Source organism: Rhea americana, unplaced genomic scaffold (assembly GCF_003343005.1).
Source record: "Rhea americana isolate MKP2758 unplaced genomic scaffold, rheAme1 scaffold_142, whole genome shotgun sequence".
Classification (NCBI taxonomy): domain Eukaryota; kingdom Metazoa; phylum Chordata; class Aves; order Rheiformes; family Rheidae; genus Rhea; species Rhea americana.
Window position 1 is genome coordinate 882,683 of NW_028185506.1, and position 14,740 is coordinate 897,422.

At 37.5% G+C, this 14,740-nt stretch overlaps 1 protein-coding gene across 1 annotated transcript; it reads right to left on the reverse strand.

Annotated features, from left to right (window-relative positions):
* Positions 1 to 5,888: 5,888 nt before the first annotated feature.
* On the reverse strand, positions 5,889 to 13,777 carry LOC146599278 (killer cell lectin-like receptor subfamily F member 1). Its single transcript, XM_085298827.1, has 6 exons — positions 13,714 to 13,777; positions 9,536 to 9,634; positions 8,026 to 8,157; positions 7,311 to 7,462; positions 6,470 to 6,585; positions 5,889 to 6,018 (listed from the first exon to the last, which is right to left on the reverse strand). Exons 1-6 carry the CDS (start codon positions 13,775 to 13,777, stop codon positions 5,889 to 5,891), a joined length of 693 nt encoding a protein of 230 aa, XP_085154953.1.
* Positions 13,778 to 14,740: the final 963 nt, after the last annotated feature.

Sequence of the window (14,740 nt, forward strand, 5' to 3'; positions counted from 1 at the left end):
TATGATAATACAAGAGGAAATGGTCACAAGTTGCAGCAAAAGAAATTCTGATTGGACAGAAGGAAGAATTTCTTCCCTCATGAGAGTTGTGTTGCACTGGAAAGGGTGCCTGGAAAGGCTACAGGATCTCCATCCCTGGAGATTTCCTAAACACACCTGGGCAGGAGAGCTGCCCTCAGCAGCCAGATCCAACTTCAAAGTTAGCCCTGCTTTGACAAAGGGTTTGGACTACTGATATCCAGAGGTGCCTTCCTCCCCAATATATTTGATAGTTTCATGATTCTCTGATTTCTTTCACCCTACATGTTTAAAGTAACAGAGACATCTAAGGCATATGGCCAGCAYGAGATCAGCAGGTCCTTTTTGTGGCCTTCTAGCCCTCCCTTAATGAGAATTGTTGCAGCTCAATTTAGGAAACAAATTGGAGTACAAAAAGCACTCCTTCCACAAAACTTTCAGTGCTCTCTAGTGTTATTTCTCTACAACTACAAGTATGCAAAACCTTTGTATTTTTACCCAGGAGGCAGAAAACCAGTCCATGAATGAATATGCTTGAACACATATTTATAAGAWTTTTTTCATTTACAGCTCTGCAGAGAAGAAGTTATCAGTGCTTGTTCTTCTTGGGAACAACCTACAGAAAGCTAAGGGATTTGTTTTCAGTCTTCATTAGAGTAGTTCTGTGGGAACTAGATGCCATGCTTAAGTCTTTATAGATTTTTTTTTTCTTAAGGACTATTTAGGAAGCCTTTGAGAAGACTGTCCCTTTTTATATTTTTCATATTATATTGCATAATGTTTAATCAAATATGTTTTTTCTAACAGGAGAAAACAATTTAAAGCCCAGAATATACTCAATGAGCTCTGCAATAGAAACAGTGATCAAAATGCCTCAAAGAAGAGGAATGAAATATTATCTCTTGCAACACTGGGTAGTGTCGCAGGTCTCACTCACAGGGAGTAGTGCATAAAGTTTCCATAAGAAGAAGTCAGTAGAACAGTAGAGTACCATCTGGGATGCCACAGAGCAGAATTCAGCTCCCGGAGAATTTTCCTCAATAAAGCCTGAGTCTTGGTTGGTTTTCTATGCAAAGTCAATTCTCCTACAAAAACACAGTGCAGAGCCTTGAAGAGGAGCAAACAGAGCATAATGGATTAACAATTTACTAYGAACTAGAAGGCTGACTGAGTGATCTCTAGAGCTAGGAATTGATGAGTGAGGAGAAAGCACACAGTATTGCACAAGTAAACGCAACTCAGTTCCTGAAGAATCAGGACTCTTTTACCTGTCTTTGTAATTTCAGCATAAAAATCTAGTGCTCAGAGTGATCACCAACTAACCCAAGTGTGTGAGAAAGTTGTTTTGTATTTAATTTACTGGGCACTGCCAAACCGACTGCATTTCTATATGAAGTGCAGTGTAGATCATGTGTTCAAAAGCCTGTAACAGGAATAAAACAGACCTCAAGGATAATCCTTCACTCCTCTGTTATTTAGTTTGTTTATTTTGCACTTTTAACAGTGGTATTTGTTGAGCACTTGAACTGTTCTGTTGATGAACAATGAAATATTTCCTCCTGTAGAGTGTTGACTCTACACTTTCATTATATATCTGTGTGCCTGCTAGGTGTCAGAAAAAAGAGCACAGCAGTAACACCAAAAACGTTGCTGAGATMTCCAAGCTTGGGTAGATATGCTGGTGCAACTATTTTTCACTTTTCAAGTATGCCAGGTAATTGACATTAAAATTACAAGCATTCAAGATTTTCTATTTCACAGAATTCAGAGAAGAATTCAAATGGCATTCAGAACTCTAAGGCATATGATGTTGAAATGGCTAGATCCAGCATTCAGGTGAATAAATGGCAAAGTTCAATTCTCCATGTGCCTTGAATGAACTGCTACAGACTGATAACTATATAATGCTTGTGATATCCGTATCACACCCCTATAAAAGGCCCATTCACTGTTGTGCAGAAAAGCTTTGACAGAACATGGAAAAGAAAACAAGGTAGYCCTGTAGCACAGTAAATATGATTGTTGCATTACTTGTTAAAGGTAACAGGTCTTTATYTTTCAGTGCAAGACTGGTCTGGACCTCAGCTGATTTTAGCTTGTTTTAGCTATGGTAACAGTTGTCTAGCAGTCAGGAAACAATTATCTAACTTGTTCTCATTTTGATTCTGTCTGAGCTTGGAAATGAGGTTGCTCAGTGAAGACTAAGCACTTCAAAATCAAGCTAAGTAAAAACAGCTCAGAGGTGAACAWGAGAATAAAAATTTTAAAGTATTAACACCAAAACCTTAGAATCATAGAATCAGTAAGGTTGGAAGGGACCTCTGGAGATCATCTAGTCCAACCCCCCCTACTCAGCAGGGTCACCTAGAGCACATTCCCATAAAGAAATTAAATAAATGAGACAGAGCACAGGTGATGTGGTCAGTAATGCATAAACTAGATAAAGAAATTCAGACTTTAAAGGCTGGGATGAGAAATTACAAGCTGAAATAAAGCCCATTGAATTAAAAAAAAATAGAGTGTAAAACTCTGGAAGGAACTGCAGCTGTACAGCAAGTTAGAAGAAAGACTGCTATGAGTGAAAATCAGGGAATTAAATAGAAAGCTAAATATTAATACAAAAAGTGTGAAGCTTAAGTATCAGTGTGAGTATCACTACAAGAAGCACAAGCGCTAAAAGAGGACAGTGCAGAGCCTGCTAGGCTGAGGTGGAAAAGCTAAAAAAAGTAGCATTATGTGCAAAGTAAGGCATGAACACAGGCTTTAGCAAGGTACCCTTTCATGTGGATGCATAGCCAAGGGATGGAGACTAATGGTTTGATGCAGCTGGTGACCCTTTTGCAGGGGAGTACAAGGCTAAAAGCCCATGTACTCCTGATACTGAGATGCTGCCAGCCTTCAGTGAATCGTATATCACTCATCACTACTTGGTTTGCTGTAAAAACAGAAGGAGGACAAACAAAAGTGGAAGCAGGTGAAAAACACACCCAAAATCAGACTGAATTATTAGGGAAAATGTAATGGTTATTATTGATCAGATCCCGGCAAGTAGATCCTTTAAATAAAAAGGTGCATAAAATGGCTTCTTAAGTTAGATGCTAATACTAGTTTAACCATGGCCAATCAGGAGAATGTCTTTTGAGTATTTACTATGACTTCTGACTATGACACTGAAATAATTGACATCATAGAATCATAGAATAGTAAAGTTGGAAGGGACCTCTGGAGATCATCTAGTCCGACCTTCAGCATAGCCCGTACAGGGATTCAACCCACAACCTTGGCATTAGCAGCACCACACTCTAACCAACTGAGCTAAACCTGCCCCATAGCTCTACCTGCCACATAATAGATACAAATATTACAGTAGTAAACTATCATTATTAGCAGATGCATCACATTGCAAGGGCTTTAAAAGGAAGACTGTAACCCCAAAAAATTTATTGTCTAGATTAGTACAAGCCAAGTGAGACTGTAGAAATTTATCTGTCATGGGAAAAGTTGTCAGTCTCTGTCCCTAGACTTCTAAATAATGGGGCAGGCAGGTCCCAAATTATGACTGGGCTGCATTTAAAACAGTTGTTGTGAATGGTTGTAGAGGAATCTAGCTCAAGCAACAGCAGTCGGCAACAAAAGAGAGGTGACACACTGGAATGAGTCCAGCCTGTAGTATTCGCTGACAGCGAACTGCAGCAGCAGGGCTGGGAGAGAGGGACAATGTGAAGTGTGGTATTAGTGGGAGTGCCCAGTGCCCAATATGTTGTATGAACCGTGCATTTAGAGAATCATGGAAGAAATATAAAAGAGTAGCACCAAAGAATAAATAATCCATTCCAGCCCTATGGATATTGCTAATTGTAAGCTGCAATTATTTGTTTTAGTTGACCTTATTTTCTTTTTGTTATTGTATTTGAATATATGTAAAAAGGAAAAATACACTTTCTTTTTAGGTCAATTCTGAAGGCAGAAATTAAAATCAATAGAAAATTATGAATAAACTGAAGTAATAATGAAAAATGGATCCAATTACAAAGCGTCCTCATCTCTAAGCAAGAAAACCCTGTTTCTCTCACTATATATTCCTCCTATTAATAGTAGTGATCATGATCACTAATATATGATGTCTATATATGTAACTTTAAAAAATGCATGTGATGTGGTATATTGATACAGTATTTTGAGTGCTACAAAAAACAAAGATTAATCAATTAAGTACAGAAATATTTATAATGGTAAATTGTATTTTAAAAGAATACATTTGCAACACTGGTACTGGAAAGACAGAGTTTTATATATATTKCCAGGGATATTTTAAAACAACTATTTTAAAATGAATCATTCTAGAATGGTTAGAAAACAGGTCGTGGTAGAAAACAGAGTTTCCTCAATTATGAAGCTATCAAAAACTACATATGAGTATGATATATTACCATACATCAATTTGATGAAAAAGTTTTTTTGTTATCAAAGTGTTAGCCAGGTAGTGTTAGAAATGTATACCAATATCGCAATTGTGTCTTTACCACACATCCATAAATTGGTGTAAATTACCTCACTGTGTGCAATTTACCTGATAATAGATTGCATACAATCTAARCTCTACTGTGGGATGTGATTTTAATTATATCATACCCATGGAAGTAACAGTCAAATCACAGGAGTCATTGCAATTGCATGCTATGTTTGGCTCAATATTTTTAGAAATGAACTCTTAAACAATTGCCAAAAATGCTAGTGTCCCATTCTTGCACCTAATTCCTGATACATGAAACAAAACCTACAAAGGTAGAGATTAGTGCACACTGAGCAAACAACTAAGTTGCCCACATTGCTACTGCAGTGCAAAATACAGCATACCAGTTCTGCAGAAAGGCCTTCCTCTCCCCCAGTTACAGGAAATTCAAACTTGGCCTTACATCCTACAGTTGTCATTATAATCATCTTTTGGAGGGGGCTGCTATAGAAGTTAAATACTTAGCACATTCTGATTATACATCACAATGAAGCACTATAGACCACACTCAGACATGTACAAGTCATCTTGAGGTTAAAAGCAGATAGGAAAGAGCAAATCCCTGTAAGAATATCTGCTGCCTGGTCCTGATCAGGAGCCTTGGGTCATAGGAGGGTTTTCAATATCCTTTTGTGACTTGTAAAAAGATAAAATCTATAAAGTGGACTACTGAAAGGGGGGGTTTGTAGCCCTGTAGCCCCATAAATAGTTTTGCCATTACTAGTAGAGATATTGCTAGTAGAACAAAGGCATTATGTCAAGTGATGAAATCTCAGAATTGAAGAGGTGTTTCTGGTATTTTTAAGTAAGTGCCAAACCTTGTAACCCTGAAATAAGTACATGAAATCAAACTTTTTGTGTTAAAAAAAATAGATCTTGACTTTTACTTATGTAGAGCCATGCTAGCTTCCCATATTTGCCTTTTAGTGGTAACATTTGCAGGACCTTTTAAGCGCATAGTGCTGATTATCATTTTTTCAATCAAAGTTAGCAAAAGCAGCAGTCATACCTTTTTGCCTTCTGTGACATCTAGTTAGTAGGCTGGTACAAAACCCTCACTTTTCCTGTAGTTTACACAATTCTTAGTCTCTGTAAGCTACTTAAAGCTGGTAAGCTGCTTATTTTTATAGCTCTAAGGGGTAGTGCATCAAGCACATACAGATGCACATTTTATAAATTCATCCTGAAAAAGAAGAGAGACACAAGTCTGAAATCTTCATAGACTTTAATTACAAATAGAATCACAATATTTCAATTCATCAAACAATTTTCCCCTTAGTTTTACCTCAGCTATCCTACTTGCTGTAAAACGGTGTAAATCTTCAAAGTCTCTTACTTGCTTTCATTTTGCAGTCTCCTAGATAGTCAACAAAACTGCCATCTTCCTGCAAATCCACTTGTATAGGGAATGGCAGTTATCAGCATACACTTCTGCCAGCTTATAGGCAGCACATTTTTCTTCTTGCTTCTTTCCTTTTATTGTAAAACTGTAAGAGCAAAATAGCCACACAGGCATGAAAGTCATTGAACAATTCTGTTTGCCAATATAAGGAGTGAAATCACAAAGACTGGATTTTTTTTCTGTCTTTAAGCTTTCGATTCTTTTGATTCTCTGACATACAGATGGGTTTTATTTGTTTAGTAAATTTTATACTTTCTCTGTCTCCCTATTTGCAATGTAGCTGGAGGTGTAGCATTCATGTACCTAATAAAATTAGTTCCTTTTCCTGAGAACTGTCAAGAAATTTCATTAATTTCATTATTTTGATCATAATTCTGTGCTAAGAAAACTCAGAATAGGCCAGGCTGCCTAACTGGAGTATGAGTTCTTACATCTTATTGCTACTTTGTCTTCATCTGACGGCTGAATATCCTGGGAACAGAGAGTGGAGGACACATTGCAGAGGCCAATGCAGGTTCATCTCAGAATGGACCTACCTGTGCCCTGGGCGTTTAGGATCATTGAGCCATATCCATCTTTCTTCATTGTCATCAAATCTTAATCCAATCCAAACAAAGCTAGTGTCTTTATTCTTCATTTTGTTTAAGAAATCCTGGAGAGAGAGGCAAGTCTTTGTTCTCTAATAATTATGACACCTCAAAAAAAATCCAGTACTGGTAACATTCAGTGTTGATCTGTGATAATAAAAATAGCAAAATTTTCATACTCAAAGATTCCAGGGAATGTTTTCCAAACAATTGAGAAAAAAAATCTAAATTAGTTCTGATTCAAAAGCACCTATATACCCAGGTGCTGTGGGTCACTGCCTGGACTTTTATGCAACAGGTGTAGCACTGAAGAGGCAGACTGCAGGTTAGAAATTGGCCCACATAACTGTTTTTGCTATCAATACAGACCTGACACTTTACTTTTAAAAATGTAAAAAAATATACACAGAGAAATAACTGCATCCCTCAAGGACAATCAATAACAAAGTTTTATAACAACTTTCTTCTGAATAGCTTTTTTTTTTTCTTTTAGAATAAAGCATGCAAGAATTCTTCAATCAAATACCAGCTGCTTCTCGCTGGAGATATTCTCTAGGAATATCATTACATTCTTTGTTTAAATGAAATATGGACTACTGGTCCTCTTGTCAATAGTTTCTTAGCATGCAATAATCTGTCATCAGTGCACTTATCACTGACAACACATTTTGTGAGGATATTTGAATCAGAAATGGCTTCTTACAGTACAGTGAAAGCTCTACTCTGATATGTAGAATCACACAGTATAATAAAAAGAGCATTTGAAACACAGAATGCCTTACAAATTTACCATTTCAGTCTCATCCTCTATAACCAGGAGCTCAGATTTTTTCCCCAAGCAATACTCCTTACTATTTTTCCAGGTATCACGATTTTCTGAGTAGTAATAACATCTCCCATAATGAAGCTTCCAGCCAACGGGGCAGAGTTCACATCTGGAGTCTGTGAAGAGTTTGGGATAAAGGGCTTTTGTCACTTCTTTATTTAGAACTGAAATCATTGTTATTGGTCTCCGCTTTTTCTGGTGGTTTTGAAAATAAGCACAAAGAAGCTTTAAATGAGGGGACAGAAATTGTGATGCTGTATCCCTTTTTATGAACGTATACAGTTCCTGCTTTATAGTAGTAATCAGTATAGTCATTCTTTCATTAGGGACCTCTTTGTATTTTCAGATATTTCAGAACTCCAGATAATTTTGCTAAATAGCTCACATAAAATTTGGGGCAAAACCCATGGAGTAAATTACCTGTTCTGCTGAAATCACTGGGAGTAGTACAGTTAGTTCAGATACAATACATGGCGGCAACAAAGATCTTGAGCAACACTGCTCCACTTTTATTTCTTGCATGAACTAAAATTTTTAAGAACAGCTCTCTGTAATAAATCACATTATACCWCTTCAACAATAGAAATAAGATTATTCTGGTATTTGAAGGTCAGTCCTTTCATATAGGTGCTTCTTCAGACCATTTATGCTATTGTGGGCAAGACTTTCACTTCCTTACCATTTGTATGTATGCATAAGCTGTCCTTTAATGCAGTGAGTAAGCTGTTTTCATGAAGATCTTCTTCAGAAGTATTATCACTTTCAGAAAGTTTTTCTCTGGGCTTCCACATGTCACTTGATTGCAAGTCACCTGGATAGGAATCTTCACCATTTTAATATAAAGCTCACAAGCAAACAATTAAGAAACCCCACAGTTCTTTTCCACGGAAAATAACAGAAGTTCTAAATGGAAACTCAGTCCTTCCACCTCTCCTGTAAATGGTTAGTGGGGAGTTGAGCCTCTGATTCCTATATATTAAACAAATATGTGTAGTGACTGACTTTACAAAGACAGTCTTGACCACATTATCGTCATGTTTTTTGACAGCATGGCATGCAACAGCTGTCTTTCAAATAATATGGCTTTGTCTTTGCATTTTCACTGCCTGAAATCTGTACTGAGCTGTTTTCAGAAAAAAAAAGGGCTAATGTGGAAAGGCAGGACTCACATCTCACATCCTATGAAAGAGAGCATGACTGACTCTGCCATTAACAAGACACTTGTACCCAGAAGTGCTTTTGAACTCACATTTTCTCCCTGATTCTCCAATGATTTTGATGAACAAGATGATTTTGATGTCCAAAAGCAACTTGGACATTGAGATTATGAGGCCAAGTTTTTCTAAAGGAGGACTCTAAAATTAGGCTCCTCAAAGAAATATTCAGATGCTTGCTGATGGTCACCTAAAAACTTAAGTTGTATGGTCAGAGCAACTGTAACCATTTATCTCTGATCCATAAAGATGTACAGTGATAATGGCAGWTATCTGTGGTGGAAAGGTAAGCTCAGTTTGCATGTGGTCAGTGCTGGCAGTGATCCTGTGCTGATGCATAACTTTCATGCACTATGCAAAGGTCATCTTTGTAAACTTAGAGGCATATATTTTTATATCTGTTTAAAGAGGTCTTTTCAAGCTGGTTATATCATCTTCCAGCCTCCCATCTCACCCATCTCTGGAGACCAGCTCACATTTCCCATTGTACAGGTCATTGAGGACTGGTTGAGACTTATGGCAGGCAAAGTAGGGCATCAGAAGGTGAAGACTGCGTATGAAGATAAGGAGAGAAGGAGATAGAAAGGCTTCCAGTTGTATCATTTGTCTGGAATGAATTCTGGTTCATTATTAAAAGAGGCTTTCTGAATAGCTGAATGGATGCTTTGGCTGGAAGACTTGGTTGGTTTTCAGTTTTGGAAAGAGAGAAGAGGGATTCTCAGGTTGAGGGAGTGGAAAGTGAGAAAGACTCCAGCCCTATTCATAAACCCCAAGCTCAACAGGCCTCTGAAAACTACTGACCTTGCAGAGATCCATAGCCCCAAAACTCTTGTAACTTTCTGCTACCGCAGAAACCCAATGATAGAAGATATGAACAATCTTGTCATCTTATCAGAACAGTGTGTTTGTAAAACTTAAGGATTAATATCTATCAATTACACAGGAATAAACAAAACATTTTATTCAGTCACTCACATTGCTGAAACAGCGTGATCACAGCTCCCAGAAACAGAACATTCAGAAATCCTGAGAGTGCAATGGCATATCGTAAGCCTGAGGAATGAGAAGTAAGTTCTGTAAAAAAGAAGATGGTTTACAAATAGGCATGAGATGTTACCTGAGACATAATGCTGGGTTTCTCCAGACATCTATCAGACAGAACAAACATCCATCACAGTCACTATTCCATGTAATTTGTCACAGTTGCCTTTTTCCTTTTTTTTTTGTCTTATGCATATCAAGTAGTTCTTGCTTCTAATAAGCTTTCAGTTATGAAAAGCTCTTCAGATTATGGACTTGAATTTTTGAAGTCTAATGTCTTTGCTGCTTTTCTGTTCATTTGAGGTTTTATCCTTTTGTAGAATATTTCTGAATTCATCCATACTCTTAACTTATCGTGGTGAGTGGAGCACCCATTGAACAGTTTCTGCTTCTTCATAGCATGGCGATGTCACTCTGGCGGATATCATGAAGACTTTTAGGTGTCACAGCAAGCACTTAACAGATATTATTAAACAAACTTGGTGAGAGAGGTGTAAAGAAGAGCTAAAGTTTCTAACAGTTGCAAAGAAGAGCTATACATATACATTTAAGAATAAAAATGAAAGTTCTGGGCCTGTGGCTATCCATACATAAGAAAGGCCCACTAGATTCTCTGATAAAGAAGCTCTGTAATCTCAGGACCCACAGACAGGTTTTATCACTGGACACTGGATGCCTAGTCAGAGGTTTGTAGAAAAATCTGTGTTACGATTTGAAGCTCATTTGTTTATTGAGTTCTTGATGTTCAACCAATTCCTACTGGCAAATTAATAAAAAATCTACAGAATATTAAGTATCAGTGCACTAAACAAGGTTTATTTGCAGAAGAGGTGCCTGATGAACTTCAAACATCTGTGATTAGAGATGCAGAAATGAGCTCTCACAACTCTAAGAATACTTCTTTTAATTAGAATCAAGAAAGCCTGGAAAAGCACAGTCAAGGTGAATCTTCCTTCTCATCAGTACCTAATAATCTTAAAATTTATTCTTGTAGAACTGCCGCTCTCATAACATGCCTCTTTCTAGTGAAATTTGCAGTTTCTGTTTGCTCACTCACTCWATTTATTTCTGTATTTCTACATGTCTTGACATAGAATCATGTAGGTTGGAAGGGATCTTGGCAGGCCATCTAATCCAGCCTCCAGCTCAAAGTGGGAGTTAGATCGGGTTACTCGTGGCCTTGTTCAGTGAATTTCTCCAAGGATGGAGATTTTACAGCCTCTCTGGGCACCTGTCCTATGGTTTTACTGCCACCATGGTAAAGAAAAAATATCTGTGTATCAAAACAGGATTTTCCATATTCCAACTTTTGTCCATTGCCTCTTGTCCTTCCAGTGTGCACCTCAAAGAAGAGTCTGACTCTGTCTTCTCTACAGCTTCCCRTCAGGTAGTTAAAGACTCCCTTGAATCTTCTCTTCTTAAGTCACCACAAAGCGAATTCACTCAGCCTCTCCTTCTGTGTCGTTTCTCCAACTTCCTAATTGTCTTGGTAGCCCTCTGCTGGACTCATTCCATCAGACTGTCAGTGTGCTCTTGGAAGGAGTAGTAATATAGTTAGTGTAGGCACAAGAGAGTAAAGTTCTTTAAAATAACAGAGATACAAAAGTTGTTCTCTGATGCCATAAAGGAATCCTTAGAGCAAGGAGGAGAACAGCTAAAGTTGCCCAGCTATGTGGGAAATGTCACTTTAAATTTGCTTCCTAGCCTTCTAGCAGTAGTGCTTTCAGGAACATGTTTCTGAATTTCCTTCTGGAAAGACAACATAATGTATTGTTTACTACCTCCAAACATAAGTTCATAGGAAAAAGATTTTACATGCTAATTTTTCTTCAGCTGGGGTCCAGGAATAAAGTCAGRGAATAACTGAACAGTGACTTTTCGTGTCATGGAAATGGCCATTCTTAGAAGACACAACAGGATGCCAAAACTGGTAACTTGTGGAGAATGTTTTGTTCTTATTCAGGAAGTACTTCAGGAAGTATCCCATGGAGTTTGGTTAAGGACTAAAGTGATGATATGACTTCTCCTTTAAAAGCCATTATATTTCAAATGTTGGTGGTTCAGACCAGATATGAATCAGGAAACAAATTCAGACTGAAAAGTTTTGAAAACTGCAGCACTTGGTAGTTTGAAAATCAGGATGTAACTTGAACCTTGTGTTACGCAGTAAGTTTTCACTTACACTTTCCCTTCATGTCTGGTTTCTACCTATCAGAGTTCTGCATAGTGTTTAAACATCATTTTTCCTCATTTCTCTATTCAATAGTATTTATCTGGAAGAGGCTGTATTTATAGATAATCATTTTTAAATATTCAGATAACTAATCTCCATTATTTTTACATTTCCACCTTATTTAGATGGCAAAATAGATGTAAATAGAATGCAGTATTTTTTTTACTGACTATACAACATAATATAATTAAGAATGAGTACATTTTCCTTCTTCCTTGGGAGCTGTCCCAAGGACATAAAAAAAGCAGCTAGGATTTCTGAGGTCTAATTCTAACTGCTGTGGTTTGCACAATGGCTAGACTGGAAGTGAAATAGTCATAGTGACTTGTGCAAATGTGAAGGTTTGCACTAAATCACTCAGGATGAGTTCTAGTAGTAGCATGCTGGTGGCTCGGTTTGGGCTAAGAACTCAGTGTTTGCTCAGCTCCTCAGGGAGGTTCTGTGGCTCACACTAATGGATGAGACCACATGGAGGAAGAGAGGTTCTGCATTTTGTGCTTCCTTCTCTGCTGGAGGAATTGGCATGGATATTGCACTAGATGGTATCTATGGGTTATTATAACCACTTCTAACCTCTCAGTAAACACTTTTCCAGAGTGTCTTGCCACCATGACTAGTCTGTGTCTTACCTAAAGCTAGCTCACGCACCTTTATCTACAAGCAGAGACACACCCTSTCCACAGTGCATTTATAAGCTGAGCTAAAGGAAATTATTGTTTTTTTCAGTTACRCTGTCCTGAAGTCTTTCTGCTGTTCTCTCGTATTTTTCTGCCTCTTTGCTCCTGCAACAGTCTTTACTTGGAAAGCTACAAAGTTATGCAGGGAGAGGRTGAAGATGCAGCATTTTAAACCTGACTTAGTCATTGTGTGTTCTATGTGATTGTGGTCACAAAGTGTTAGGTATATGTGGTCACATATGCTTTGCTCAACTTTCCGCTTCTTTGAAATGGAAATATTCAATATCTGCTCCATTACAACAACATTTTTGTGCACTTTGCTGAATGTTCTGAAGATCACTGAAGATTCTTAGTTAAGTAAACATAAAACTTTACAATAATTTTTCCAGTATTTTTCTCAAGTTTCCTGACTCTGTGTTTTTATTGCAGTTGCAAACAGGCTCTTATTTAAATTGTTATTACTGTAGGGAAAGTGGCATAATTTATGTCAATAAAATTAAACACAGTTTGTCCTGTCGTACTGAATATCTGAAATCGGCTCTTGCGTTTTTACTATCATAGTTATTCTTACATAAATATTTAGCCAGCATTTCTCAGGAATGCCTCATCATACCTAGTTAACTGTTTGGAAATTGGATGCCTAAATTGCCCTAAGGACTTGATCTTTATGGTCTGACATTTAAAAGAAATAGAGTGTAACAATGATGAGTGTGAAAGCTTTCCAACACACATCTTAGTGATTTTTCCTCTGCTACTGCTGTCACTTTAGACAAAATCCCCCAAAGTTGTTGAAAAAACTATCTTACCTTTTTCATTTAAATTATTCTTAAATTCTCCTTAACCGTGATTCCTGCAAACAAACTGGACAAAACTTAGACTACTATCAAGCTAAGACCACTGCCAAACTTGCTGACTACTACTGTCTCATTTGGTTCCCCATATGCTTCCATCTCCACTTCTCCATCTTGTCAGCACCAGGACTCCAAGCACAGTGGAACTATTTTGCCGCATTTTATCTACTATCCATCACAACTAGCTGTATACTGCCAAGTATCTATGATGACTTCAGCAACATCATCTAAAAATTTTGGCAGATTTTTTTTTTTTTTTTTTGACAGCTCAAATGTAGCTGAATATAGCTGGAGCGATTTGTTATTTACAGAATACAACTGAAGCAATATTATATATGCTTATATGCTTACCTGCACTAGACCTTTTCTTTCTTGCTTGGAAATGAAGTTTTGTATAGCCCTCCTCATCCRCCATTTCGAGATCTTTTTATTACTTCTCACCAAAGAGTACAAATGGCAGTGTCAAACTCAGTATGAGAAATGCTTCAAGTCTTACAAACAGGAAGGGGACATTGGCTGGTCATTTGTGCTTTTGGTTCAAACCATACAGTGGCAGCACTGTGGACAGGAACTTAATATAAGCTGCACAGACAAGAGCTCTCTTTTTTCCACTTCTCCTTCTCTCTCTGGTAAACTCCAGACCCTACTCTAATACTTCTAAAGTAGTGTTTTCTCCAGAGAAAACAGTCTTTCAAAAGTGTTCCTGCATATGGGAGATCAGATGTGACCCTTTTCAAGTTTGTTTCATTGAGTTGACAGACTGTTCTCCTCTACCTTATATTAAAAGCAGCTATGTTAACCTCTGTGCTTTTCTCAAATGCTAGGAATTGCTTCTTCTTGTATCAAAATAAGATTGTGTGTATATTTCTAATTAAGCAACTTGAAAGGGTATTTAAATACGTGTTAATGCTTGTTAATACTTTGTGCCTGTCCACTTGAGCAACTATTCATGGAATTGAGCAACTTAATGATTTTTGATAAATAGAGACTGTGTAGCATAACCATTGAAGCAGCTCTGTTCAAACATTACAGCTTGCAATGTTTCCATTGCACTTCAAAAGGACAAGCTTCTTGTACCACCAGCAAGGAATTTTTAGCTTCTTAATTTCTGTGTAAGATCTCTTCCAAAAAGAAATGAAGTTGGGGATTTTTTCTTGTTTAAAGACATTAGATTTGCTCTATTTATTTACTTCTGCTGGTGATAAGTCCTGAAAGGAATCAGTTTGGGGGAGATAAAAGGTAATCAGGGGATATTCAGATCCACCTTTGACATCAGCAGCAGGCTGAGAAACATTAAACACTTTTTAAATTGTTGGTCTCCAAGAAGGCCAGAAGGTCCCACCTTGCAGCTTCTTGGTGTTCTCGTAAGTGCTAGTCT